Source organism: Planococcus citri, chromosome 2 (genome assembly GCF_950023065.1).
Source record: "Planococcus citri chromosome 2, ihPlaCitr1.1, whole genome shotgun sequence".
Classification (NCBI taxonomy): domain Eukaryota; kingdom Metazoa; phylum Arthropoda; class Insecta; order Hemiptera; family Pseudococcidae; genus Planococcus; species Planococcus citri.
The window spans coordinates 42,973,302-43,000,913 of NC_088678.1; the positions used below are offsets into that span (position 1 = coordinate 42,973,302).

At 34.3% G+C, this 27,612-nt stretch overlaps 3 protein-coding genes and 1 long non-coding RNA gene across 6 annotated transcripts in view; 2 read left to right on the plus strand and 2 right to left on the minus strand.

Annotated features, from left to right (window-relative positions):
• Positions 1 to 258: 258 nt before the first annotated feature.
• On the minus strand, positions 259 to 2,085 carry LOC135835898 (uncharacterized). The gene is made up of 5 exons (XR_010556967.1): positions 1,923 to 2,085; positions 1,402 to 1,788; positions 1,147 to 1,316; positions 953 to 1,070; positions 259 to 842 (listed from the first exon to the last, which is right to left on the minus strand). It is a non-coding gene; the product is annotated as an uncharacterized LOC135835898 (long non-coding RNA).
• A 745-nt stretch (positions 2,086 to 2,830) lies between these two features.
• Rpb10 (DNA-directed RNA polymerases I, II, and III subunit Rpb10) lies at positions 2,831 to 4,336 on the plus strand. The gene is made up of 3 exons (XM_065350383.1): positions 2,831 to 3,012; positions 3,090 to 3,200; positions 3,413 to 4,336. Exons 2-3 carry the CDS (start codon positions 3,106 to 3,108, stop codon positions 3,519 to 3,521), a joined length of 204 nt encoding a protein of 67 aa, XP_065206455.1. The 5' UTR covers positions 2,831 to 3,012; positions 3,090 to 3,105; the 3' UTR covers positions 3,522 to 4,336.
• Positions 4,198 to 27,612, plus strand: part of fry (Protein furry) — a 154,730-nt gene continuing 131,315 nt past the window's right edge. The window contains exons 1-25 of the mRNA XM_065350358.1: positions 4,198 to 4,336; positions 4,503 to 4,556; positions 4,619 to 4,732; positions 4,810 to 4,967; positions 5,035 to 5,234; positions 5,307 to 5,489; positions 5,553 to 5,760; positions 5,835 to 5,972; positions 6,038 to 6,272; positions 6,354 to 6,532; positions 6,605 to 6,829; positions 6,904 to 7,047; positions 7,136 to 7,364; positions 7,436 to 7,611; positions 7,678 to 7,822; positions 7,901 to 8,071; positions 8,143 to 8,338; positions 8,412 to 8,588; positions 9,306 to 9,428; positions 10,058 to 10,225; positions 10,373 to 10,522; positions 10,651 to 10,814; positions 10,894 to 11,204; positions 11,285 to 11,439; positions 12,482 to 12,642. Coding sequence (XP_065206430.1) covers positions 4,288 to 4,336; positions 4,503 to 4,556; positions 4,619 to 4,732; positions 4,810 to 4,967; positions 5,035 to 5,234; positions 5,307 to 5,489; positions 5,553 to 5,760; positions 5,835 to 5,972; positions 6,038 to 6,272; positions 6,354 to 6,532; positions 6,605 to 6,829; positions 6,904 to 7,047; positions 7,136 to 7,364; positions 7,436 to 7,611; positions 7,678 to 7,822; positions 7,901 to 8,071; positions 8,143 to 8,338; positions 8,412 to 8,588; positions 9,306 to 9,428; positions 10,058 to 10,225; positions 10,373 to 10,522; positions 10,651 to 10,814; positions 10,894 to 11,204; positions 11,285 to 11,439; positions 12,482 to 12,642 — 4,213 coding nt within the window. The 5' untranslated portion in view covers positions 4,198 to 4,287. The remainder of the gene's footprint in view (positions 4,337 to 4,502; positions 4,557 to 4,618; positions 4,733 to 4,809; positions 4,968 to 5,034; positions 5,235 to 5,306; positions 5,490 to 5,552; positions 5,761 to 5,834; positions 5,973 to 6,037; positions 6,273 to 6,353; positions 6,533 to 6,604; positions 6,830 to 6,903; positions 7,048 to 7,135; positions 7,365 to 7,435; positions 7,612 to 7,677; positions 7,823 to 7,900; positions 8,072 to 8,142; positions 8,339 to 8,411; positions 8,589 to 9,305; positions 9,429 to 10,057; positions 10,226 to 10,372; positions 10,523 to 10,650; positions 10,815 to 10,893; positions 11,205 to 11,284; positions 11,440 to 12,481; positions 12,643 to 27,612) is intronic.
• Positions 15,181 to 27,612, minus strand: part of CNMaR (CNMamide Receptor) — a 118,857-nt gene continuing 106,425 nt past the window's right edge. For 2 of the 3 annotated variants that reach the window (XM_065350370.1, XM_065350371.1), the window contains exons 5-6: positions 27,357 to 27,549; positions 15,181 to 15,491 (exon numbers count right to left, since the gene is read on the minus strand). In XM_065350370.1, coding sequence (XP_065206442.1) covers positions 15,346 to 15,491; positions 27,357 to 27,549 — 339 coding nt within the window. In that variant the 3' untranslated portion in view covers positions 15,181 to 15,345. Of the gene's footprint in view, positions 15,492 to 20,323; positions 20,400 to 27,356; positions 27,550 to 27,612 lie in introns of all 3 variants that reach the window. The other variant, XM_065350372.1, reaches the window with a different exon arrangement.

Genomic DNA, 27,612 nt, shown 5'->3' on the forward strand with positions numbered 1-27,612 from the left:
TAGTCCAACAATCGCGAATAAATCAATAATTTGATGAACTTTAGGTGATTTCCTCAAATTATTCATTTACGCACATGGAACTATGTTTAAGGCTATAGCATTCAAGAAGGTACGTCAATCGTTAAGGTATCAGTCATTTTTTATGGTAGCATCATGAACATGAACTAAATGAACTTCAAAGTTCAAATTCAGAAATCAAGAGGAGAATTTATATGAGTTTGAATATAAACTGCGTAAAGTATAATAATCAGCGACTCGTCGGTTAAGAAAAAGTAACATTTATTTTAAACATAATTTACAAAATTTACACGCGAAAATCTTCACAAAGAAAGGAGCATTTTATTGCTAGGAAAAATTTACGATAGATAAACATCGCGAAAAGTGCCTACTATAGGTAATAGAAGCAATATGCATACTGGGTAGATTCCTATGAATAATCCTTTTAGGGGATAATTTTGTGCACGATGTTTTGTTTTATTTAATTTTTGTATGTTGCTATTATATGTAGTAGGTATCGCCCAGCATGGTACAAAATTGGTTGTGAATTTATCAAACAAGAGTAAATTTTTGGGCGGAAAATGACGAGAGTTGGCTTTTGATGACTGGCATGAGTTTCAAAATATTTTATCACATACGTACATTCAGCAATATAAAATTATCGTATTGCTGCGGAATATCTTTATAATTTACGTTACATTACAATAAAAAATTACGATTTTACATATTATCATCTTCTTCATTGGTTCTTGTGCCAGACTGCCAGACTGCCAGTGATGATGAAAAGGAAATGACTCAATGTTAATCCGTATAACTCTTATGGACGCAGCAGTGAAATTCCAAAGCTGAAAAGGTCATATTTAGGTAATAAAAACAGTTCTACACAATTTTAACCCTGGCTTGTACCTCTTAATACTAAACTAAAAAAAGTCCTGAATATTTTTTCAATACCTACCTAAGACTTTTCATTTTCATGACTTCCAGATTCATCGGCCTGAAAATCCTGATCGCAATCAACCGGAGCATTCTTATTCGCCAAGGGAGCATTAGAACCGGGCAATACTTTTTCATACCTAAAAATTCACATTAAAAATATATCACAATCGTGATCGTATGATCATCTCAGAAACATAGAATCTGTACACTCACATTTGTCCGAATTTTGAGTCTATTTCGTAGATTAATTCATTTGCATCCCGAATGGCGAGCATCATACTGTCCGGAGTACGTAAAGATGATTCACATTTGAGATGAAAGGGAAGACCAAGAACGTCAACAAGGGCACCGTTTTGAGGCACGTTTTTGGCTAGGTCCATATGCTGTTCGTATCGAAAAGCATATTTGAATTATTAATCCATCACATGACAATTTTATACAAAATGGAAACAAAATAGGCACACTTACGTGAAGTATGATAGACGTAAAGTTTCCTTGTTTTTCGTTAAAATCAATATAGGTTATCTGGAATTCTTCCCCAAGCATGCATTTATACCGATGGCACTTTGTGTTATGAAAAGGATCGAATTCTTCTGTTTTACACATTGCAATTCCATTTTGTATCATTGCACAATTTGCTAATAATTTAGCATACAATTCTCGCGAGATCGTTCTTTTTTTTACGTCTATCTCATACATTAAACTCTGGATAATCTGTATCCCATTGACAGGGTTCGCGATATTTGAAACACTTTCCATTTTTAACACGAAGGAATGCTGTTGCTGTTTTAATACGCCGATGTGCAGTGCAATTCAACTTGAGACCGGTGTTACTTCATAGTTCATGTTCATACTCTACCTAAAAAAATACGATAAGAAGAAGAGCCGTCACGCAAGTTAAAAATTGAAAATACATAGATGAAATAATTCGACTATGGTACGACGACCGAATGGCGGAGAGCAAATTGAAAGATGAATTTATTTTGTACCTACCTGTTTGATTTCAATCATTTCATTGAGACATTTTTGATTTTTCTACCAAATTTGGAAGAGTTGACGCTTGACGATGAGTAAAATCATCGACAGTCTCTCTGATATTCGCCAAAAGAAAAATACAACTTACATTATAAACATCAAAATTTTATTCAAATTCAAAAAAAATGAAAAAAGTTTATTTTTCAAAAAAAAAATAAAATAAAAATGTTGAATAGTAACTGCACAAAAAATCCGCTTGGAGTGATAAATGAATCATCAATTTTCGTAATACTTGGCAACTATTGGCAACGCATTTTTCCATTCTTTACATACATTTCAGCAACAGCGGATATTTATCACGTATGTATTGCTGTTTTTAGTGTTGGGGGGCGTTGTGTCTGCTCACCTCGGCTTCGCCTCGGTTGCGCTGGTCGCTTTGTCGTTCATTTCATACTATGTCGTTTAACTTCCCTCGGCCTTCGGCCTCGGTGAGTACAATTTTTTTATAAACAACCGCAAGTGCTACATACACGGTAAATGTCCAGCCTCCCCGTCTGAACTCACCAAGGGGAGTAATGTCCATCGAGTGAAATATAAATTATGAACGGCTCGGCTTCGCCTCGCCTAATTCGGCATGCTATTCGAAATATAAAAATAATATTAATAAAATACACTTGAAAAAAAATTTATGGCAAAAAAAATTTTTCAAAAATTTGGAATCGAGCGGGGATCGAACTCTGTACCTTTCGCTTACGAAGCCTTCTGCCCTGCCACACCGCTATCGCTGCTGGTTGCTGAAACTCGTTTTCGAACGCTATAGAAGCTACGAAAACGAAAACTACTTATATACGCGTGCGCGCGCATGTACGCGTTGCTGAAACGATGTAAGGAATGCTTAAATGCATTGGGGCACCTTTGAAAATTATATCGGCTTGGCAACATGTAATTTCTTTATCAAAAAAACGCAAAAAAAAAATGAAAAACATTTTATTTTCCTCAAATTTTCTCTGTTTCATCAACGAATTACGAAATTGAAAAATAAATTTCTGAATAAAAAAATTAAAGTTTGAGCGCTCAATAATTATTTTTAACCCCTATCGTTTGGTAAGGAATTGTTCTAGCCGCACGTGTATTCCAATTCCTGTTTCTGGAGAGTAAATCCAATTACTTTTATGTTACAGAAGTCACTTCATCAAAATGATTATACCCATTCGATGTTTCACATGTGGAAAAGTAATCGGGAATAAATGGGATTCATATCTCGGTTTATTGCAAGCGGAATACACTGAAGGGTAAGATGATGGTGAAAAATTAAGTTCTTTCATATATGAAAACATAGGTGTAGTAATCGCACCTTCTGAGTTCTGGTGCCTTAAATTTCGCTTAACTTTCAACTTCGTAATTCCTTTACGATTTACGCGAGAATAATTGTATAACAATGCTGCAGTGTATAGCGAAGATTTTAATTATAAGAATTACTGATTTTGTTGTGTTTATTTCGCAGTGATGCCTTGGACGCGCTTGGTTTGAAACGTTACTGCTGCCGCCGAATGTTACTCGGTCATGTGGATCTAATTGAAAAACTTTTGAATTATGCTCCCCTGGAAAAATAAAAATTTCTTCGTTTGTGATATGTAATTTTCTATTTGTTTACAGGAGTTGAGCGTTTCCGTACGTTCGGAATGATGAAATTTTTGAAGAATCATCTTGTAGTTTAAGTTGTTCATTCGATTTTCGTGTCCGCTCGATTATTATAATTTTGTATTTTTTTCAAAAATCTCCTGAGTAATTTCAATGTATAGTATTTGTGTTCTTTCTTTTTCATAATAAATTGCATTAAACTTGCTACAACCTTTTTATTTCTCTGATTGATAATTTATACATTTACATATTTCTGTCTAAATTTGAAATTTCTGCAGAAAAAAAGAACAGTTGTGTAATCTCAAAATATTCGGCGTTTGAGCTTGAGCGCAAAATAGAGAAAAATGCATACAGTTCACGTCGCCGCATCAATGTGAATTTTATGTCATTCCTTGTAAGTTCACAGTAATTCTCAGGTTTCGCCTATGCTTAATTTTTTTATCCGCAGAACAAATTAATTTAAATAATTAATACAGTTAGGTATGTGAAATGAAAATTGAAAATACACATCATATGACGTCATCAGCATATGTGTTTCAGTGTTTTTCATTTATCATGACTTCATGACACCACCTGACTATTGTTCTCAATTGATAACAAGAATGTATCCGAATTGAACTTCTGTTTTTAATTGAATTTGGAATTTGCAAACATATCGAATATTAGATCGTAGTAATGTACGCGTGTTTTCCAAATTTTAGTAAATAACATGTGAAATTATCTACATTCATATTTACAATGAAGAACGAACTTTATCCTGAAGATGTTGCGGATGGAACGAAATTAGGTATTAGATTAATTACATTCAATTACCAATTTTTATTACCACTTTAGTCTCTTTCCATTATATAAAATGCTTCGGAAACTACGCACTTATGCTATGCTTCTGTATTATTTCACTATTGTAATAAACCTCAACTATTACTTATTGCCATGATTATTTTTATTCCCAGAAAATAATGATAACTATGGCTCAATATCCACCGCTTCAACTTCCACTGGCATCGGTAAGTTCTGCTAGATTCTAATTTCCAGAACAACGTATGTTGATTTAAATAATTTACTGTAGGAAGCATAAGCACCGACGAATTGAGCGATAACGATTCACATAAGAAAGAAAACGCCAGAGACATATCAGAATCGCAAACACTCAACGCCAGCGATGAGTCAAAGAGCATTCATGGTAAAGTACATATATGTACATTTTGTATATTGCACCTTACTTCATTTAATGATTCTTATCTTACGATTCTTGTATAGATTTGCAAAGAAATAGTAATCCTTTTGGAACAAGCAGTAATAGAGCAGAAATGGAGAAAAATAATTTACGGCCGGGAGAATGTGTTATGCGTACATTGTTCCAAGATTTCACTCAACAAGCTGCCAAAAAGATGGCAGAAGTTATCGCTGAACCTATTGTAAGATGATTTAGATTAATTGAGGATTATTTCCTGGTAGAATAATTTATTGAATTCTCATCTACAGGAGAAACCATTATCAAAAATCTTACAACGTGGAGAAGACTCGCAATTTGACCAACTCATTGTGGCTTTTGGCACCGTAGCTGAGCATTGTTTACCTTCGCTTCTAAAAATATTATTCGCTTGGTACGAACGGCAATTGAATTCCACCGATGTTGATGTAAATGTAACGGAATTAAAGAAAACTGAACAGAAAGGCAAAAGGTAGACGAACGAGACATGAATATAAATCCAAATGTATTCGTACGATTTTTATGACTTTGAGTTATATTTCAGTGGAGAAAGTGCCGACACCAAAGATATTGAAGCCTTACAAGAACGTCGTGATCTTGCTATTGAATTCATGTTTTGCTTGGTATTGATCGAAGTATTACACCAGTTACCTTTCCATCCTGGCCACGAAGATCTTATAAGCTACATCGAAAATGTTTCCTTTAAGCATTTCAAATATCGCGAAGGGTAAAGTTTTTCATTGCTAAAAATTTGTCATTCGTCTTTACTCCCCCTTCTGTATGCTTTCAGGGTACAAACGGGTCCGAATGCGAGTAATATTCATACTTTGGCTGATTTATACGCTGAAGTTATTAGTATTCTAGCACAATCACGTTTCCAATCTGTAAGAAAACGATTTACAGCGGAGTTGAAGGAGCTCAGGTCAAAAGAACCTAGTCCGCAGACTACACAGAGTATAATTTCCTTACTGATGGGAATGAAGTTTTTTCGTGTTAAAGTACGAACATATTACATATTTTATTTGTAATTTGCTGTCGTGAATGTATTTTAATGAATTACTGTTGATTGCAGATGGTTCCTATTGAAGAATTTGAAGCTTCCTTTTTATTCATGCAAGACTGTGCTCAGTACTTTTTAGAAGTCAAGGATAAAGATATAAAACACGCTTTGGCCGGTTTATTTGTGGAAATCTTAGTACCTGTGGCTGCTGTAAGTTTTTTTTGTTCTTCGATTAGTGAAATGCATTATGTACTAAGTTGTAATTTTTTTTACAGTCGGTTAAGAATGAAGTTAATGTGCCTTGTTTGAAGAATTTCGTCGAATCGTTGTATTCTCAAACTTTAGACATGTGTACGAAATCCAAACATAGACTAGCTCTCTTTCCATTGGTCACTTGTCTGTTGTGTGTTAGTCAGAAGTCGTTTTTTCTTCAAAATTGGTATTACTTTTTAGCAATGTGTTTATCTCACCTGAAAAATCGTGATCCGAAAATGTCACGAGTTGCGTTAGGTTCGTATACTGATCTTTGCGTTGTGAAAAAAAGTCAATACAATGTGATGACTGATGAGCTAATAAAACAATTAATTTCAGAATCGTTGTATCGTCTACTTTGGGTGTATATGATCCGAATTAAATGTGAAAGTAATTCAGCCACCTTATCCAGATTGCAAAGTATTGTGAATTCGTTGTTCCCTAAAGGATCTAAAGGAGTTGTGCCTCGAGATACGCCTTTGAATATTTTCGTTAAAATAATTCAGTTCATCGCTCAAGTAATTTATCATCGTTTTTTGTCTTTTAGTTTTATTATGAGTGGTTCTTTATGGCAATTTACCTTCTTATAGGAACGGCTGGATTTCGCTATGCGAGAAATAGTATTCGATTTACTATCTGTTGGGCGTCCAATTAAAATGATCCTAACGCCTGAACGAATGAGCATTGGTTTACGAGCTTTTCTAGTAGTAGCTGATAGTTTACAACAAAAAGAAGGCGATCCACCAATGCCTAGAACATCCGGAGTTTTACCATCTGGAAATACTTTACGTATCAAGAAAACATTTCTGAATAAGGTATGTCGACTGTTATAATATTGGACCGGATTTCTTTAAATGTGGCATTTCATTGATGTATATATCTCCGTTAGGTCTTGACTGACGATACTGCACGAAGTATTGGGATGTCATCGTATTTTCCACACGTTAGAAGAGTATTCGTTGATATTTTACGAGCTTTGGATATCCATTATGGACGTCCGTTGATGATGACCAGTACTCAAAACGTAAACAAGGTAAGTTATTATAGGTTTCTGATCAATGCACAAATTTTTTTACTCAATCAATTCACATAGGTTCTAATCAAATGCCTATCTGTTTTAGGAACCTGACGAAATGTTGACTGGCGAACGAAAACCTAGAATTGATTTATTTCGTACTTGTGTCGCCGCTGTTCCTCGTCTAATTCCCGAAACAATGACAGGTTCCGAATTAGTCGACCTATTGTCCAGAATCACTGTTCATATGGACGAAGAATTACGAGCTTTAGCATATCAAAGTCTGCAAACCTTGGTGATTGATTTTCCTGATTGGAGAAACGACGTTATTTTCGGTAAAATACGCCATTTTTTGAAAACTTCCGGATGTTTATGACCATTTCTAATGTCTCTGTACGTTTTTTAGGTTTCACACAATTTTTAGCCAAAGATTTACTCGATACGTTTCCTCAACTTGTCGATAATGGTCTGAGAATGCTATTGCAGTTGCTTACCAGCTGGAAAAATGCTATTAGTCCGAACTTTAAGGTCAAAGATGAACATAATAAAACCATCGCTCGTAAACCAGAAAAAGCTCAACAAGTATGTCTTATGAAATCAAAATTGCCGAGAGCTTTGAACATATTTTTTCATTAAACTGTGTTTCAGAGTCCATCCGAAATCGAATCAGCGATTGGAGTATTCCATCAAGTAGAAGGATTAGCTTTGGTGATGTTGTGTAGCTGCAGACCTTGTCCTCGACGCTTAGCTATTCATATTTTGCGCGAAATCAAGTGCCTTTTCAAGCTCTTGGGTATTTTTATTGTTTGTATTAATGAGCTAAAATGATCGTGGGACAAATATTTTTATTTAAATATTGATTTTTTTACAGGTAAACACGAAACTACGAAAGCAGTCATCGATGTAATGGATAAAAGTAGTCCACAAATATTGGAAAAATGTGTAACTTCTTTATCAACTACAGAAAAAGCAACGTTATTAGTTACAGCGAATGTTGACTTGCAATGGATTGCTGATCGAGCATCAACCATCTGGTCGGCTGGTTCGTATTGTTGGTAATATTTCTTAAAACCTATGAAAACTTCAATTTATCTTGATACATTTTACTTTCAGGCCAACAAGAAGAGAACAGTGCTAAAGCTTCTATCACTAGTTTAAAAAATCCATCGGCGTTGGATGTTTGGACAATATGTATGTTCAATTTCTTGAAAAAAGATATTCTGATAACGCAGTGTCCTTCGGCGGTTATTCATGCTTGGCCAATCGTCTATCATAGATTACATACGCTCTACACAGTTATTGATCCAACGTAATTATATCCTTAATTTTTTTTTTTAATTTTCAAGAGATTTCTGTTTCTTTAACATGACAGATTTTTACAGACCTGTGAGTGATAACCGAGCATCATTATTGAGAAGTTCGGCTCCTCCGAGAAAACCTACATCGGAACGAGATCAATATATGCTTTTGTGGAGAAGTTACGTAATATTTGCTATGCGTGTTGTCCCTCCTGCTCCCAGTCCTGTCATTCGTTGCGCATCTCCTGATCTCAGTTTGAGGTAATTTTAATCCAGCTGATCTCGTGTGAAGTCGCTATCGCTGTGCGATACGAGGAATGCTTTTTGTAAAATTTACTTACCCTTTAAAATCGTACCTTTGTGTCGGCGAAGCTTTTGCTATGTTTGGCGTAACAGGGCTTTGATTAAATTTCGTTCAGATATGTGACACGCATGAGATTCGAGGATGATTACGTGTTTATAGGAATGGCATAGTTGTTCTGATGCTTTGTAAAAAAGCTTTGAATTTCGATTGTGATTTTATTTTTGAGGGATCGTTATTGAATTTTGTCGTAATGTGAAGTATATTTTCGTTCGGTGGAAATTGCTGTCTTGATATGGCCGATTCATCACTTATGGATTGCCTCAAGATTGTGTTATTCGAGAAAAATAATTTTTCTCAAAAATTGCCTATTTTGATTTTAGATGATTAGGGTATTTTTTAGAAGTATAATTGAACCAATTAACTTTATTATAAATTAATAAACAGACGTAAACTCGTAGACGCTTAATTTACCCAATAACTTGCTTCATGTTGCGCTTCTACGATTAATTCGAAGTAAAAATATTTTATTTTAGCCATAATATTTCAGTACAACGGTTCTCGGCGCAAATTAACACCTTGATCCTGCCAATTTTGTTTCCTTACGAGGGTGTAATATCTTTAATTTTAAAAAAATTACCTCTTCTGTAATCTTTTTCTTTTTTTATCTAATTTAGCATACAAGGTACTTTGAATTTGCATAATTTTTTGAAGCATGCGTGGGAAGAATTCGAGAGTGATTCGTATTCTTTAAATTGCATGGCTGTTACTGAGCCTAAAATTTGGCGTTTCCGAAGTAGGTAAGTGGATGAGTTTCGGATATTTAATGTATTATAATTTCCATCCACATTGCACATCTATAAAGAAAAAATTAATAACAGATCACCGATTATTCATCATTTTAGTCAAGAAGTCTCATGTTTTCCTTTTTGAATAAAAATTGGGCGTAAGAGCTTAGCACGGGGTATGAAACTTCAAATCCTTCCTTTTTATTTCTACATCTAAATATTTACGATGCATGTGTATTTGCATGACAACTTTTTATGTACTTAGTTTGGCTGATTAATTGCTTCTACTTGCATGATTCGATTTAAGCAGAATATTTTTCTAGCTTGAACGACCGCCGTATTCAACGCGATCGAAGTTTTTCTTCGCTAGATTTATGATTGAAAGCTTTTTTTAAAAAATAAATTTGCTAGTTTCCTCGTATAAATACATAGCAAAAAGTTTTAATGGAATGAGATACGTTGTAGTGTTCTTCATCCACCTGTTGCAGCTTATCGCAACTCACTTCTAAGTAAATTTGCAAAACAAATTATTCATCGATTTTACTCGCTCTAAACTCATTGAGAAAATATTCTCACCGAGATTATTTTCATTGTAGAATGTAATTTTAAGTTCGTTTATTAAAATACCAATTTTTTTCTAGCTCTTCTCCGGATAATATGACAACTGGCGAAAGAAACGATAGTAAGCTTACAAATGCGTCTCCGTCTGGATTGTATAAACTTATCGTACCTTTACTAAGGTGTGAAGCTGTTGATGTAAGAGATGCCGCCGTGTTTGCTTTGTCCAGCGTTAATCCAGATGCATTAAAGTAAATAAAAATATGTACTTACTGTTTGTTTTTCGATCAATATTTTGTAATTTGAACTCCTCCAAATGAAAAATACCGGTATCAAATTTACTTCCAAAAAGTAATTCTTGTAATGAAAACACGTTTGTGTTTTTATTTTTTTCGCAGAGATCTTATGGAAGAATTGGCTATTTATATACGAGACGCTATAGATAAAAAACAAGAAAACATGCGCCGGAGAAGAAGGCGAGATGCGTTGAGATTACATTTAGTCAAAGTTTTTGAAATGATCGCTTCTCATGGTACTTTCGGTGTGAGGTAAGCTTTTTTTTACCCAGATGTTGGAAAGTTTTTCGATGCATGTTGTTCCCGACTTGTTAATTAAGTTAACGAAATTTTGCGTGTGTATGTTTTTCTCATTATTTTTGGTAATTTTATTTTTGCAGCTCTTGTGTCTTGGATCGAGATACTCATTGTTTACATCCTACAATAATCGAGTACATCGACGGAGCTCGTATATGCTTAGAAACAGAAGCTGATAAAGAGAGCTTGCGAGATATTAAATTACATTTTTGCAACTTTATAAGAAAAATGATTAAAAGTTTTTCATGTAAGTACATATTTCAGGAGTGAAAAATTTCAGTGTTCGATTTTACTCAATTTATCAACGCTCGCATTTCTTTTTGCAGTGGACATGTACCCAACGTTATTAAAACGCGACCTACGCAGCAATTTATTCAATCTATTCAGAAACTGGAGTGGTCCATACGGTAGCTCTTTAATGTGCAACACGTCGGTAGTAGTAACCGTCAGCACAACTACAACTAATGTGACCAGTGAAGCGACCTCAGTTAGCGAAGAAGAATTGCAATTTGCATCGTTACTTGCCATGTCGGCGGTTTTGTGCTGTGGACCGTGTTTCGACGTGCAGCATTTTCTATCCGAAGATGGTACATTGTATCCATGGCTGAGTACATTATTAGCATCGAAAGATGAGAAGGTTCTGTTACCTATTTGATTTTATATCTGTCTGGTTAATTCCGGTGAAGTGAAATACTGACCAGGGCTTTGTAATTTCAGGTGTATCAGTTGGCCTACGAAACGGTTATTTTATTGCTCGAATGTAATCCGGATGTCGGAACTTTATTAGATTGGGTAGTCGATCGATGTTATACAGCTGAACCACAAGTCGCCGATGGGTGCTTTTTAGCATTGGCCATGATTTTCAGTGCTAGGTTAGTTTCGTTGTGAAATGAACCAACGATTTTACAGATCACGTTACCATATTATTAGACAGATTATTTGATAACTTTCTTGTCTAGTTTGAGTCAAAACTCATTTTAAATCTTGAAAGCATAAAATTTTGGAAAATATGCGATTCTAACGACAGAACCACTTCAATCCTAATCCCTCAGATTTGAAAATTTTTTAGATATTTGGAAAGAAAAAATGAAATGTTTGAAATCAGTCGAATTCGTTGCCTGAAATTTGCAGCAAGTGTGCATTTTCGATTGAAATTTCCACTGGTGGTTGTATTCCAAAATTTTTCTGGAGAAAGTTCATTTTACACTGCATGGCTTCAAAACATCTGAAATTCGCGAAACTCTTAAAAACTGAAATTTCAAATTTTTCAACTCAAACTTTTCCACTATTTCGTAAATTTGAATTTTTACAAATTTTTATGTCATTTAGATCTTTTTAAAAATTCCCCAAAAATTCAAAAATGAACTTCAACTTGGGTAGTTGAGATATTGAATATACCTAAGGGTTTCTTGACATCATTTTTCCAAATAGGTATCTAAAAATATTTTAAATCAGAGACAGAGTGTTTTCGTGCTTCCCTTGTCTTTTTTGAGAACAATTTAAATATGAAATACGTCCAGTTGATACTAAATTTTGTTCAGGAAAATAGAAAACTTTTAATAATTTTTTGAAAATTTACTCTCAATTTTTTTTTTGTTTTTGAAGTTTTGCGAATTTAGTTTGTAAAATAGGTACACAGGTACCAACAAAAAAAAACAGGGAAAAAAATGACAAATTGTGTGTTTTTCTGAACAAATTTTTTTTTTTTCAAAGAATTAAGACACCATATTGATGTTTTTATCGCAGTTTGATCACATCAAGTAATAATCGAAAAAACATCTGTAAATACACCATCAAGCAAAATTCAAGTTTAAAAAAAAAATTGAAATTTTTTTAAAATTTGAGTTTTGTTTATTGTCAATAAAAAATTCAAAAAAGTGATAATCGATTTCATTGTGTGATATTATTTTACAGAGAGTACCCCTGCGATCATTACACGGCCATAATAAATGTCACCTTGATGAACACCGGATGTCCGAGAAAAAATGTTCACGAGACAGCTTTGCAATTGCTACAAATTTTGGATAAACGATTTTTCGGTACCGTCGGATTACCTCCTGCTGAACTTGAAATAGGTGAGTCTTACTTATAATTTCCACATTACGATACGTTTAATTAAATGTTGAACACGACTGAAGTTGTTTATTTACGGTTTAAGTTATTTTTAAATTGCCGGGGAAACCGTACTCTTTCACGAATGTGTTAATCTATCGATAAATAATAATTTTTGCGCCAGCTTTAACGGATTATCTGGCGCTCAACTCACTGTAACATAAATGGAATATGTGGCCTAGCGTAAAATGCCATAAATTTCCGTAATCCGTTGATAAATTTGATTAATTTATTAAAAGTACAAATTACTAATCCGACGGTATTATAACATGTACAAGTAGTCTTAATCAAGCCGATCTCTTTTTACATACTACCTACACCTTCGCTTTCGAATTACTTACTTACCTACCTGCTCGTCTTTCGAAACAAATTAGTAGAAATACGAGTACTTACTATACTTACCACACCTAAAAGAAACAGAGTGATTCGTTCACCCAGCTTTGACATCGTTTGAAAATTTCTAATTTGAAAAATGATCGACGTAGGTACTCGTATGTAAGGTGATTTGTTAACTTAAAACCGTAACAAAACGAGAGAGAGAGAAAAAAAATACAGAATTAACGCGCTATATTTTCGTACTTTTTAAAATCTTCTCTCGAGTTATTGCTCAATAAATGTCGATGTATGTTATTTTTGTACGTTTGAGAAAAAGGTTTTAATGCGGCAATGAAATAAGAACACGTGCCTGTTTTCACAAATCAAAGGAGGCTTGTTTTTTATACGCTTGTACTTTTTATAGTCATTTAAAAGATACGCGTTTTCAAGCGGAAAAATTTTCCATCGGTTGTTTAATTAGAAAACGCGAAAATCGAAGTTTTTTTCTCTTGTCGTAACATATGCTTCGTGCCAACCGAACGGATTAGTTTCGGAGTAAACAAGCATATTTGATCTTGCCTCTTTTTCTCTTTTTTTTTGATAAATTGGCATCAAAATCGAAAGTCGTTTCGTGATCCGAATTGTCATTCCTTCGTGTCTAATTTCGGGTTAATTTGCAATTAGATGCTGAACGAAGGATTAATACGACGAGGTTTAGAAGTGTAATAGATGGAAATATTTGGTTTTTAGACAGTTTTTTTTTTCGAGACGTTTGGTACGATATTATTAAAATTTGTCATTGGTGAAGTGAAAAACTTAAATGAAAGCTATAGAAATATACGTACTTACATTAGCTACAGGGTGTTTCATAAGTAGATGAACTTTTTTCATGCCATCAACCAGATAATTCATTCGAAGTCTGAGCACATTGTATTGTTGAATCAAATTAAATTTTCGAAGATGTCAGACGTCTTATAATTCAATTTTTCTAACATAAATAATAGTAGTTTTTTCGGTACCCACCCTTTTATCTTTCAGTTAGGGCCTTCATGAAGTACATTAAGTATCAAAAAATTATTTACTTGGCCCCGTGGTGTTGAATTCGTAAAACGTTCTGAAGAAAATTGAAATTTGACTAGGGGGAGTCCTGAATTTTTTTCTGAATTTATTTATAGTAGTTGATCAATTGAAATTTTTGATTTTTTTTAAATTCCAGCTTTCGTGTGAAAGATGAAATAGTTTTTCTTTTTGAAAAATCTGGAGATCTGAAATCGTATAGTTTTTTGACCAAAACATCATAAAATTTTAAATTTTCATAAAAATTATTATTTATTTTTTACTTTTATTTTTTTAATTTTTATTATCAAGTTTGGAATTTTAATCAAAAATTGGAACTCCAGAGGTGTTTTATAGAAATTCTGTGGAACGATACATGTTCGGCGTGAGCATTTCTAAAATAGGTGGAGGTGAAAACTAAATTTTCAGCTCCTTTTATCAATTTCTATCTAGGTTCTACGCTTTTGATAAAATTTTGATAATCAAAATTATGAAAATCGAAATTTTGTTTGAGACTTCAGGTTGGTGATTGAATTACCTAATGAGGAACGAATTCCTTCCAATTTTTCCAAAATGTACTTGCTCACTCCTCAGTTTCAAAATTTTACAAAAATGTTGAATTTTCGCTTAAAAAATTCAAGCCATAAAAATTTATTTCAAAAATTTTTACGGTCTCCCTGAAAATGAAAAATTGATTCGAATCGTTGTTTTGCTTTGGGAGGATTTTTAACATGTTATTTTTCGAATAAAACAGGAGCCGAACACCTCATTTGATTTCCTTTCAACCTCTTAATTTTTTTTCTTATATTTAATGCTATGATGAAATAAAATTCTATTTTGAAAGTTCTCTTTGTAAATGCCTGATTATTTTTTGTTGGATGGTGGACAAAATTTCTTTGCTTTATATTCTTAATCAAATTTTTCGGCGAGTAGGTCAATTTTTTCAGTGATTCTAAATCCAGGTAAACTTTGAAACCGAATTCATTTGATCTTTCAACTAATCTTATTTTGATACAGATTGCATGTAAGCGTACTCAAGTCCTCACACTTGAAATGCGTTGCCAACTTACTGGGTTGAAGGGAAGCCACCACTTGGAGAACACCCTGTATCATTTAAAAATGGACCAACAAACAAAATAGCACATTGATTTATTTACACAAGTTTTTACAAAAAAAAAAACATCGAGGAAGAAAAACAGAGAGAGGAGGAAAAATGGAAATTGGAACTATTTTACATTAAAATAATATTTTACTTATAAAAACGGGTTTCTTCTCGGCAAGTCATCTTTACCAATTCAGTTGTTAATATCTGAATTCAGTTCTGTCTCTATGATGGAATTTGTCAGCAGCTGGTGCATTTCTATCGTCGAATCGTTTAGAAGTAGGTTTCTTCTATGAATAGAATTGGTAACCGGAGCACATCGCGAAAATTCTGAAAGCACTGAAATGCAAATTCCATGTAAGATATAAGCACGTTATTTTTTTCACATATGTGGCGGTTTGATTCTTTTGTTTGGTATTAAAAATGACCTTTGCGAGGCAACGTGAAATAAGTGATTGTTTACGAAATAGGCGGAGGTACTGGTTTCAATTTCCGTAACGTTAGGCATCGACGTTATCTGTCGCGGCATAATAAATTTCGCCTTAGCGATAATAAAACGTTGGCATGTTTACAGAATTTAATGATGTTTAGGTTGTTGTTTCGTCTGTTCTGTGTAAGCCTATAAGTTATTCCTACTAAAGTATTTTTTATCCGGCCCAAATGTCGGCTTCATTTTAAAATATTATTTCGTGCGATTTGCTTTCGTTGTAAAATTCGATTTCAACTCCCTCACTCCATACCCCCATCTTAGGGTTGAAAAAACAGGAAAAATCGCAGGATCTCGAATAATGAACAAATTTTCTCATTACCTATCTCTATTTAATACGTCTAATGTCTAGTGAGAGAAAAAACGCCCTGCGAATACCTAATCATTATTGTTTTTAAATCCGAGCTTTACAAATACGCTAATCTTTCGATTGGATTTTCACAGCGATGTTTTTACGCTCAAATTAAAATCCATCTAGGTATTAGGTAAGTTTGACTTGTCGATGAAAAACTTTTGGGAAAAAATAGCCACGATAATCACGTGATAATAAAGTGATCCTGTCTAACTATACACGATCAAAGTTTTAAAAGTTTTTTTTTGCGTCTCAGTTCGGCGAATTTTTCAGCTCGAAATGGTAGAACTCGATTTAAGCAATCGTACCAAGCCTCACGAAGTCGACCTTTCTTTTCGTATATGTACACTGAACAGTAATTTTCTTCTTCGTAACTTTCGCACAGTTTCGGGAATTGGAATAAGGGAGAAAGAAGGTGGCAAAAAAATCAACAGCTTGAGAAGATGTAATTACGTCTGTGATTTAAATTCGAATTATATTTCATTAGGAAGACGTTGCTCTCGCGAAGAATGAGTTTAACCTGAACTAGGTAGTGTCAAAGTTTGTAAGTCGCAGAAGAAAGTCGTGTTTATGAGATTTGCGCTAAATTACTAAATTGTTTCGCGTCTTTGTTCTGTGTTTTAAATACACCAAAAGGTGTGTTTCTTAGTATTCATAATGCTGTTATTTTATACCTACGAATATAACGAGCTTGGTGTTAAGTTGAAATACGTCACGACTAACGACGCTTCTTACCTTTAAAATTACCTAGTTAGGATTTTTGTTTTTTTAGACAAGCCGAGAAAAGTTAAACGCGGTATCCTCCTCTCCCTCCTTTCGCGGAAAGCCGAAAAGTACCTTTTTCCCTTGCAAGCACGATAATGCTTACACCTACTTCAACGTTAAAATATAATCGACAAACTGAAACGAATATTAATTTTTTTTTTCTTAAATTGTTCGTATTTCGTTTTGTTGCTCTAAATGGCGTTGCTTATTTTGGTTTTTCCTGCAGCTTTATTCTGAAATGTGTAATAATTTTTTTAATATACCTGCCTATAATGGTTTCCTGTTTTGGTATTTTTGTCTTCTTAGCTTTTTTTTACTAAGATGGAATTTTTTCAAAATAATAAAAGAGTATTTCTCTATAATCTTGTCTTTCTGGAAGGTAATGTAACAGAGATGAGTTGAAAAAATTTCCATGAAAAGAGAAGTTCCTCACCAAATTACATTTCTATTATTTATTTTGAATGAAAAATCCAGATTGAATTATGTACCTACTTTTCAGTTCAAGAACTACGTGTGCTTGAGTAATGATAAGTTGGTCATTAATTTGTATTTTCATAAACTGAAGGGTTCCTTTCCAAGTCGGCCTAAGTCCATTTTTATCATTTTTGAGTTAGCAGCGCCATCTGCTGGTACAGGTCGGTTAACACCTTTATCACCTTGTCCCAACACCTGGCGTTACTTTTTTCGCTCAGGAGCGCTGTTTTGCCGGCTCGAAAAAACAGCTGATTATTCCAAAGTGGCCTAAATCATACATTTTTTAAGAATTTGTATACAAGTGCGGTTGTGCCGGTTTTTTTTCAAGTTTTTCAACGATTTTCGAGAGACGAAATTTGAAGGTGCTTCGAATGAAATTGTTTCAGAAATGTATTAAATTAATGATTCGTGAAATTTTTTTTTGAAAAAACGCGTTTTTCAGCTCTTTTTCGAAATTTTTAACATCAGATAATTCCAAATGGGCCTAAGTCCACTTTTTCTGACTGTTTGACGCGCGCTGGAGCTGAAAATACGCAAAATTAAAAAAATACCAATACGGTACTTTAAAGCAGAAAGATCAAGCTTCACAACCATATAATCACATCATTTATTATTGAAGCGGAAGGGCGAGAAAAACACTTATTTGTGTTTTTCTCGAAACGAAAAAAATGGACTTAGGCCGACTTGGAAAGGAACCCTTCAACTATTAAAACTAACAAGTTTGAAACGATGAAAAGAAAAGGGGGAGAAGGGATCGGTATCAGTTTCAATAATCTGAGGATTTTTTTCAAGTCTTTTTGCGGTCATCAAAAATGTTCATCACATTGAAAAAAATTTTATTCGATGTGACTAATGAGTTGAAGTGAATCTCTTTCAATTTAAACGAAATAAGGTATTTAGGATATTTTTGAGAATGTGGTAAATATTGAAAGTAAATAAAAGACGGCCAAGGCTGCTCAAGGTTAGTGCTAATTTGATCTTATATTGGCCACCATTACTTTCTAGCGACTAGAAATCTCAAGACAATGCCAATTTCTCAAAACGGGAACGCTTTTATTTTTAAAATTTTATGAATTGAGATTGATTAGAAATTGGTAAATACATAGTAGGACTGAAGGTTGAGAAGAGGGTCACTTGGTCGTATAAAAACGTGAAAAAAATCAACCAAAAAATGAGAAAACGCGTCTAAGATTAATTAGATTTGTTCTTTAAAAAAAGTAAAATGATAGAATTATTGCTGTATAGGATTTTTTTTTCAAAATTATTTCATTTTGGGTAAATCTGATGCCACAAAAATCTTATGGCTTCTTTAAAAGCCCATTACTCCTAATTTTTGGTAATTTTTTGCTAAATTATCTAAAAAAAAATGGAATTCTTGAAAAAAAATGAAACTTTGAGGACCAAGGTTCTTTGTGTTGGTGGAGATTTTGAGAAGCCCTTTTGTGGTGCATAAAAAAAATATTTAAAAAATCTCATTAAAAATATTACTCATGAATCTTTCAATGCAAGCCGAAAAATTGGAAACGAGACATTTTTATATAGGTATCCAATTATCCATTGTCCAGTTAATAAATTCCTATTCAAAGAGCGCATTTTTTCCAGTTTTTTTTGTTGAAATTTGAGAAAAAAATCACCTGTAATGTAGTCGTATTTTACTCACAAAGTTGCCAAATCATATAGGTTTTTAGTTCCACTCAGTTCAAGAATTCTTTTAAGAGAGAATAATGACCAAGATGTACATTCAATACCATTCATTCAAAGCTCAAAAAACATTTTTTTTTCATCTTATTTTTAAAGCATGGTTGGGATGAGGGTGGATAACGAACTAAATACTTGAGAATGCCCACAAAAAAGTCGTGTATTTTAATTTTTTTTTTATGGAGTTGAAAAAAAGTTACTAAACGCTCCAAGCCTCCTATCTTTTTACTTTTTTATTTGATGCTGAAATTTTGTCAAGTGTTTTTCTCCAGTATGTATTTGAAAAAATAAAGAAATGATATTCTACATTTGTAGTCCTTGGGAAAAAGTACGAGGAGGAGGAGGAGGAGAGCAAAATTGAAAAATTTTCAAATTTTGAAAGATTATCAAAAGTTTTTATTCAAAATATCTTGAAAACGAAGCCTCCTAAAAAATCAAAATACGCTTTGTTGGTAGAAAAACTTTTTCTTTTCTGTTTTTTTACTCTCAATTTTTTGTGAGATTCTCAACTTTTCTCAAAAATTACATTTTAAATAAAAAAGTTGAAAACAATTCAAATTTTTTGTCTCAAAAATCGGTTTAGATGAATTTTTTGAATTTTGTTCAAAAATGTGTACCTCAAAATCGTGGCCTTCTAGAAAAATAAAATCACAGCTATCTTATGCTTTAAAGTTTTGTGCCTCTTTATTTTTTTGCAAGACATTTAGGTAGGCAGTTTTTATCAAAATCCTTTTTTTGTGCTCATATTTCCTTAACGCTGTTTTTTTTCTTCAAATATTTGAGAATTTCATTTTGAAAAAGTTTTGAATTTTCAAAATATGTAATATCAGAATTCAGTAGGTAGGTAGCTTATAGATAAATTTTTAGAGAGAAAAGGGGAAAATCAAATTTATCATTCGATATTCAATCCCCATTTGTTAAAAATTTTCAAAATCTAGCAAAAACAAACGAAATAAATCAATAGCAAAATAAAATTGAATATTCTCAACGGTGAAAAATTTTCTATCGTGTTCGTTATAGCAATGTCTACGATTCGTGATAAGGTACATACGTTTTCAAAGAAGCAATCACTCAGAAATATTACACCAGAGCTTCGAATTGAATTTTTTTTATCGAAAAGAACATCATACGTATTATGAATTCAAGAATTTATTTATTCGCTTAAATTTTTAGCTATAGATTTAATTTCCTACTTGGACAATGGACACATACAAACAATATACATACATTGGGTTTCAACGTTAAATTACGAAATTACGAGTATAAGCTCAAATAATCACAAAAGAGGTTCACCATCATCGAAGCTCTGGTTGAGCAAACATACGCATACTAAAAGGCCACTCATAGCGGTATTCGCCGCAGCCAGCCGCCAAAAGCTCGGTAAAAAAAACTAACCTGATTATATCTGTGGTATTCTCCTGTTTGGTTAAAATAAACCTCTAATTTGTATCTGGAAGAAGTGGACAGGGGCCTGGAAATAAAGGACAAAGAGAAAAGATCATCTAAGTGGAATCTTTGCGAACATTTTCCGAACGTTTAAAAATTATTCATTCGACGTGCAAAAATTAAATAAAGGTCGATTTAGTTTTTATAACATGTACAAGTCGTATATACTTAAATAGTGTGGAGTGTACAAAATGTAGTGAAAGATATGATTTTTTAAACGTCTTCGTTTTATTTTTTCGTATCATTTGTATGAGAAAAGAAAAAAAGCAGGAAAAAAGACGTTCGAAAAAATTACGTGCGTGTTTTTTTCCTTTTATGATTTTTTTGTTTCTTTTTCGATAGATACGAATCGTTTATTAAATTATAATGCTCAAACGTTGCACGTTTCGAATATATTTTGGACGTGGTTTGATACCATTTTGTGGGTGAGATTGTTTAGTTTCGTAAATTTGTTGACATGTGTGAGTAGATAGGTATTAGGTACGCGACTTTTGTAGTGTGTAATACGAGTACTCGTACGAAACTCCGGCTCGATTTTAAAACAAAATGTAACGGCTTATTAACCTTTTGAAAATTGTACCAAATTTTATCGCAAGAATTTCACTTTCGTTATAGAGAAGACAATGCGAATAATTTGCTTCAGTCTTGAAGTTGCTTCTCGTTATTTTCATCGTTTAAAGGTGTGTTTGAAATTTACCGATGAATCGATTAATCCTCGATTTCAATTATTAAATTATCTAGCATTCTCTTAATATCACCATTTGCAAATTATCTTTTTATAAAATACTCGAGTAAAATTAGCGTTCGTGAACATTTTGCTAAATGGACAGAACCGTTAGTTGTTCACTTACATTAGAAAAATTTAGTAAAAAAATTCATTAGAATATTTTTAATTATATTTTTTATCGCGAATTACTGACGCATACTTGGATTCGTTTAATTGAAACATCACACTTTCGTATTTCGTATCAAGTCAACGTTTTTTAAGATGAAAAAAAACCTAGCTTCGCGAGTGATAATAATGCTCGAACAAAATTTCCAACGTTCAAATGAAATTCACTGCAGCTTCGAGTAATTGAAAAGCTGAAAGTTTTGTAAATTTAGAATGTGTTTGAATTTAACGAGTTTACTGAAATAAATTAAAATTCGTTTGTGAATTTGAGTTGATTTAACGTTCGCCTAGTTTTCGTGTATTTATTACTCTACGTTTGGTCATATGTATAGGTACAACATGCAAAGGTACACGACGTTGAAATTTTTCACATATTTTGAACCTAAACCCCTTGAATTTTTTTTCCATTCCATCGACGGATTTTATTACCTACATGTGGATAAATCTCCCGCTAAAAGTTTTGTTACGGGGTTCACTATGGCATCCCTTCCAATCCTAACCAATTTGTATTTTCCCGTGATCTCTGATGTAGCCTATTCGAATGTCTATACCCTTTTTTTAAACGACTGATGATACGTATACCTTACCTACATAATTCAGTATAATTATTTAAACTTTTTTTTGTTTTCGTGTGAAATACCTACTTTTTAATTACAAATAAACGTCGATCTTTTTGCTCCACAGTTTTTTTTACCCCATCAAACCTCTGAACCCACCTACGCGAAACGCGAATCAAGGCTGAAAAAATATATCGCTTCGAAATTCGATTTATACTTTTAAATTTTAGATACCTATCTCGTATTTCACGAACCAGCTTGAAAAGATGAAATATTTCTTTGATATCGCACCGTTCGGTTTGTAGAATTCGGTTTATTTTACATATTGCGATTTTCATCCTTTGGTTGTGCTCGAATTATCATAATTTATAGGTAAATATTTGCACTATTCTTGAAAATGCTCACGTTATCGTAGAAAGTTTTCTCAATAAAAAGGGAACGATGTTATAGGGCATAAATGGTTTTATGTGATTTGAACAATTTAGAGGATTCATTTTTGGTAATCTGAGGTAATGAAGTGTTTATTGATATAAATTGATGTGGAAAATAAAGCGAAAAATTACAATCGCATCGTATATCTTGTACTTGGTACCTTTTTTCAGAATTATTTATGTACGTCATTCTTTTGAGGGGCAAAAAATCGCGTTTTTTGTGTAGTTATTTGTATAACAGATGTTTGAGAGATACTTGAAAGTTGAAATACTTATCTAAGAATTTTTTACTTGTAAAAGTATAATTCAACTTTTAAACTTTGAGAATGTGAAACATTTTTATACGTAATATCGTTGTTTTAAAGCTCTATATTTTTTAAATTGTTGTAGGTACCATTGTACCTGTACATTTAAAATATTTCTAGCTCGTGCTTTTATCACATTCCGTTCCTAATAGTTCATTTTTGATTTTTGAAACACAATTTTGGCTGGATGTGCATCAAAACGAGACAAATTATATCAAATAGATATGTATAATTAATTATGTTTGTTCTGCTTAAATGCAATTTTTTCAATGATTTTCCTTCGACTTGCATGCGCAATTTGCAATTTCTTCGTTTTTCTATTTAAAATTTTTTTTTTAGAGTGATCATTTCAGTAGAAGGTGGAAGGGGTCATAAATCTCTACTTATATGGTTCTTCTTCTTGTGAAAAATTGATTCATGAATCTTATCTGTCTCTGGAGTGGGTGACCCAACATTTTTTAAATGTTTACAAAAAATGATCTCTGGCTTGGCGCGAATGCAGGATTTTTTTCAAAAAATTGTCATGTTTAGTTTTTTTTGAGGGGGGGGGGAGGTGAAAACGTTGAAAATTCGTAGAAAAAATGGCGAGGGGCCTCCGCGAAATTTTCTCAAAAATTTAGTCATACCTACCCTAAGATATAACATTTTTTTATGGAGCTCAAAAATAGGTGAAACATGCTCAAAAAAATTGAAAGCGCGTAAAAAAACTTTATTCGCTGTATTTAAACCTTCAAAGTTAATATTTTTGAAAAATTTAAATTTTGAGCAAAGTGTATTATAGGAGACACAAAAACGGCTGTTTTCAATTCTCAAGCCTCAAAGTGATACTTGACGAACGATTGCATCGCAAATCTTCTTAAGTAGATATGAACTCAAAGGCGTGGCTCATTATTTACATCCCTCCCAAGTTGTTGATTTCTATTTTTTTTTAATTTCCTGAAAATGTCAGCTATTCACTTTGAAATTATATCAAATTGTGCCTAAGAAACCGCCCATTCTGAAAAAAAAATCAAAATCTTATTCGTGCAGACATTTTTGTGTTTTTTTTTAGCCAAATTTTTGTAAAAAATGATGGCTATTGCGGTAGGCCCAACTTTGGATAAAAAGGTCGGGGATGAAAAATTTTGATAGTTCTCAACGTTTTAAGCTCAAACTAGACGATTCCCGGTGTGTCAGTTTTTATATATATGAATACACGTACCTAGTACCTTGTGGTGCCCGGGTCTTTTATGGTAATTGTGGTGCCCGCGTACATAGAGAATCATATATATATGTATGATAAAGGTGTTTTGGAGCAGTTTATTTTTTTGAGGGTTTTTAGTCATAGTGGTGCCCGTTATATAAACTTGGTACTTGTGGTGCCTACCTCAAAATTTTTTTTTTCACCTTAGAGTGCATTTCATCAAATTCTACATCGTTTTATATAAAAAGACCTTGTGGTGCCCGATTTGGGCGCCACAAGCCCAAAACCGGGCACCACAATGACTACGTATACTTAAAACGGGCACCACAATGACTAAGTTTAAATCTATATATATTTATTTATTTATATATATATAAGTTTCACCGAAACTTGAATTTTTACATTTTATGACCTGGAACGTGTTCTAATTGATCAAATAAGGTCAAACTTGAGAAATGGGGTTCATTTAGGACCTAGAATTGACCTCCGAAGTTTCAAGGGTCAAAGTTGAAAATTACAGAAAGGTCAATTTTTTGGAGGGGCATAATATGACTCCAAATGAACGAAAAAGGTCCAAAATCATACCATAGGTCAATACCTCCATTGTGATCAACATATCCAAATTTCAGCTTCCTAGGTCATCCCCACCCCATTTTAAGTGAGAAAAACCACATTTTACCCCTATTTTTGACCCCCTCACCCCTAAAATTGACCTTAGGAGTCCAAATTTTCAGCATACAATGAGAGGGTGCCCCTTGAGTGCTTTTTGCAGGTTTCAACCTTCCAACCCCATTTGACCCCTCTCCAGGGTCAAAAAAGTGGATTTTTGCGTGTTTTTTGACGTTTAGCCAAGCCTACAGCCCGTCCAAATTGACCTAGAGGGTCCAAATTTTCACAGTACATTGGGAGGATGTACCCGAAGTGCCTTTTGCAGGTTTCAACCTTCCAACCCCATTTGACCCCTCTCCAGGGTCAAAAAAGTGGATTTTTTCATCAATTTAACGTGTTTTTTGAAAATTTCAACATTTAGCCAAGCCTACAGCCCCTCCAAATTGACCTAGAGGGTCCAAATTTTCACAGTACAATGGGAGGATGTATCGGAAGTGCCTTTTGCAGGTTTCAAACTTCCAACCCCATTTGACCCCTCTCCAGGGTCAAAAAAGTGGATTTTTGCATGTTTTTGACGTTTAGCCAGACCTACAGCCCCTCAAAATTGACCTAGAGGGTCCAAATTTTCACAGTACATTGGGAGGGTGTACCCGAAGTGCCTTTTGCAGGTTTGAACCTTCCAACCCCATTTGACTCCTCTCCAGGGTCAAAAAAGTGGATTTTTTCATCGATTTTACATGTTTTTTGAAAATTTTGACCTTTAGCCAAGCCTACAGCCCCTCCAAATTGACCTAGAGGGTCCAAATTTTCACAGTACATTGGGAGGATGTATCGGAAGTGCCTTTTGCAGGTTTCAAACTTCCAACCCCATTTGACCTCTTTCTAGGGTCAAATGTGTTTTTTTGACATTTAGGAAAGCCTATAGCCCCTCCAAATTGACCTAGATGGCTCAAATTTTCACAGTACATTTGGAGGATGTACCCGAAGTGCCTTTTGCCAGTTTCAACCTTCCACCCCCATTTGACCTGTTTCAGGGTCAAGACAGGTTTGTTACCACATTTTTTGAAGGAGGAAGATGGGAAGAAGAGAGAGTTGGGCGAAGCCCGAGAAATAGTGGAAGGACAGAGTTGGGCGAAGCCCAAGGGGGGTGCAGGGGGGACAGAGTCCCCCCGCGAACATAAGAAAGAAATCGCGGAAGGAGTGATTTGGGCGAAGCCCATAGGGGTGTAGGGGGGACAACGTCCCCCCAAACGCAGGCGAAGCACAGGAGCGAAGCGAGGGTGCGAGTAGTTCAAGGCGTCTTCAAGTGAAGCGCAGAACACGAAAAAAAGACAGCAGCAGGAGGTAATTGGGCGAAGCCCAAGGGGGGTGCAGGGGGGACAAAGTCCCCCCGCTAACTCTAGAAAGAAAGCGCGGAAGGAGTGATTTGGGCGAAGCCCATGGGGGTGCAGGGGGACAACGTCCCCCCAAATGCAGGCGAAGCACAGGAGCGAAGCGAGGGTGCGAGTAGTTCAAGCGAAGCGCAGAATACGAAAAAAAGACAGCAGCAGGAGGTAATTAGGCGAAGCCCAAGGGGGGTGCAGGGGGGACAAAGTCCCCCCGCTAACACAAGAAAGAAATTGCGGAAGGAGTGATTTGGGCGAAGCCCATGGGGGGTGCAGGGTGGACAACGTCCCCCCAAATGCAAGCGAAGCACAGGAGCGAAGCGAGGGTGCGAGTAGTTCAAGCGAAGCGCAGAACACGAAAAAAAGACATTATGAGGAGGTAGTTGGGCGAAGCCCAAATGGGGTGCAGGGGGGACAAAGTCCCCCCAAACACAGGCGAAGCACAGGAGCGAAGCGAGGGTGCGAGTAGTTCAAGAGCCCTCAATGTTTCTAGCACAAAAATTTGGCTCTTACGTAGCGGCAGACTGCTACGACTTTTTTCAAATTTGATTGGCCTCAAGTTAACTGAAAATAATGAAACGTGTTTAAAGTCATTAAAAAATTTCAAAATTTTTGTATAGAGACCAGTTTGAGTCTATCTGCGTGGGAGTAGTAAAACACATGAACAGAGGAAAAGAAGAGGAGAATTTAACAGTGAAATTTTGACAAAAATTCACGTTTATTGTTTAAATTGGAATTCTTTTGAAAAGATTTCTATCTGAATCAGATTTTAGGAGACACGAGAGATTCTTCATAAAGTATTCATCTGGCTTCTGAAATTCGTCTGTGCAAAATACCGCCGCAAGCAAACACTATTACCTACAACGTAAAGAACAAAGCGAGAAAACTGTTGGAGATTTTTTTGTAGGTGTAGTCAAAGAAATAATTCGTATAAATGACGAAATTGATGCCATGGGTTTGATTTTCTGATGATATTGATTTTTAGGTAAAGCACTAACAAGAAATACCTTTACAGTGAAAAAGAATGGGTACCTACCTATACTGATTGCTTGGGAAGCTCCTGACTGAGAATTACTAGATTTTCACATAAATATTTGTATTTACTTTTATAAAAAACTACAGGATTCTCGTATAGAATATTCGTAATGCGGATGCAATCCTGGTTCTAAATTAAAAGATTATCTAGAAGATTTAATTATTTCCAAGTCGGAAATGCGGTGGAATCGGTTAATGGAAAAATGTAAATTGCTGTAACGCACAAATATGTGCATACCCACAAGCGTAGGTAGTACTCTAGGTAGCATCTAAGAAAGCCACTAGGGAATTTGGTGAGAGAAATTTGGAGTTGAAATATCCAGTTTGGGTCACTATATTTTATGCAACTCTAAACAACTACGATTTGATCGCCTTGGGAGAATTAATTTATTTGTTACGCTGCTACGCGAAATGAAGTGTTAGTACGTAGGTGTTATTACTCGTATATTCAAAATAGTGGAAAATTTTTCAAATATCTAATTTAATGCATTTTCTTTAAAAAAAATCTACGTAGCTGTGATGTGAAATACTAATATCGTCGACTGTATTACGTATATACGAGTACAAATATTCTGTCATATTCACCTGTTGCTTGCGTGTGTTCTTGTTTTCTCCGGACGCGTTTTGGGCAAAATAACGAACACAGGGCTTTTCTGAAGTTTTGTCCGCTGATGCAATATAAGACGAAATTTATCCCAAAATTCGTAGCGAACAAGATGTTGGAGTAGTGTTGTAGTAGCACCATTACTATGTCGTCGTTGGCCATCGGATCGGATTTCTGTGAAAGATGACATTCATTTTAAACACATCACATTGTATTTGAAATGACCTATAAACTATC

What these genes read in the sequence shown, in the direction of transcription:
- Rpb10 (XM_065350383.1), top strand. Translation starts at nt 3,106, where the DNA reads ATGATTATACCCATTCGATGTTTCACATGTGGAAAAGTAATCGGGAAT. An exon ending in CAAGCGGAATACACTGAAGG is followed by an intron (nt 3,201 to 3,412) that starts GTAAGATGATGG and finishes TTTATTTCGCAG; the next exon opens with TGATGCCTTGGACGCGCTTG.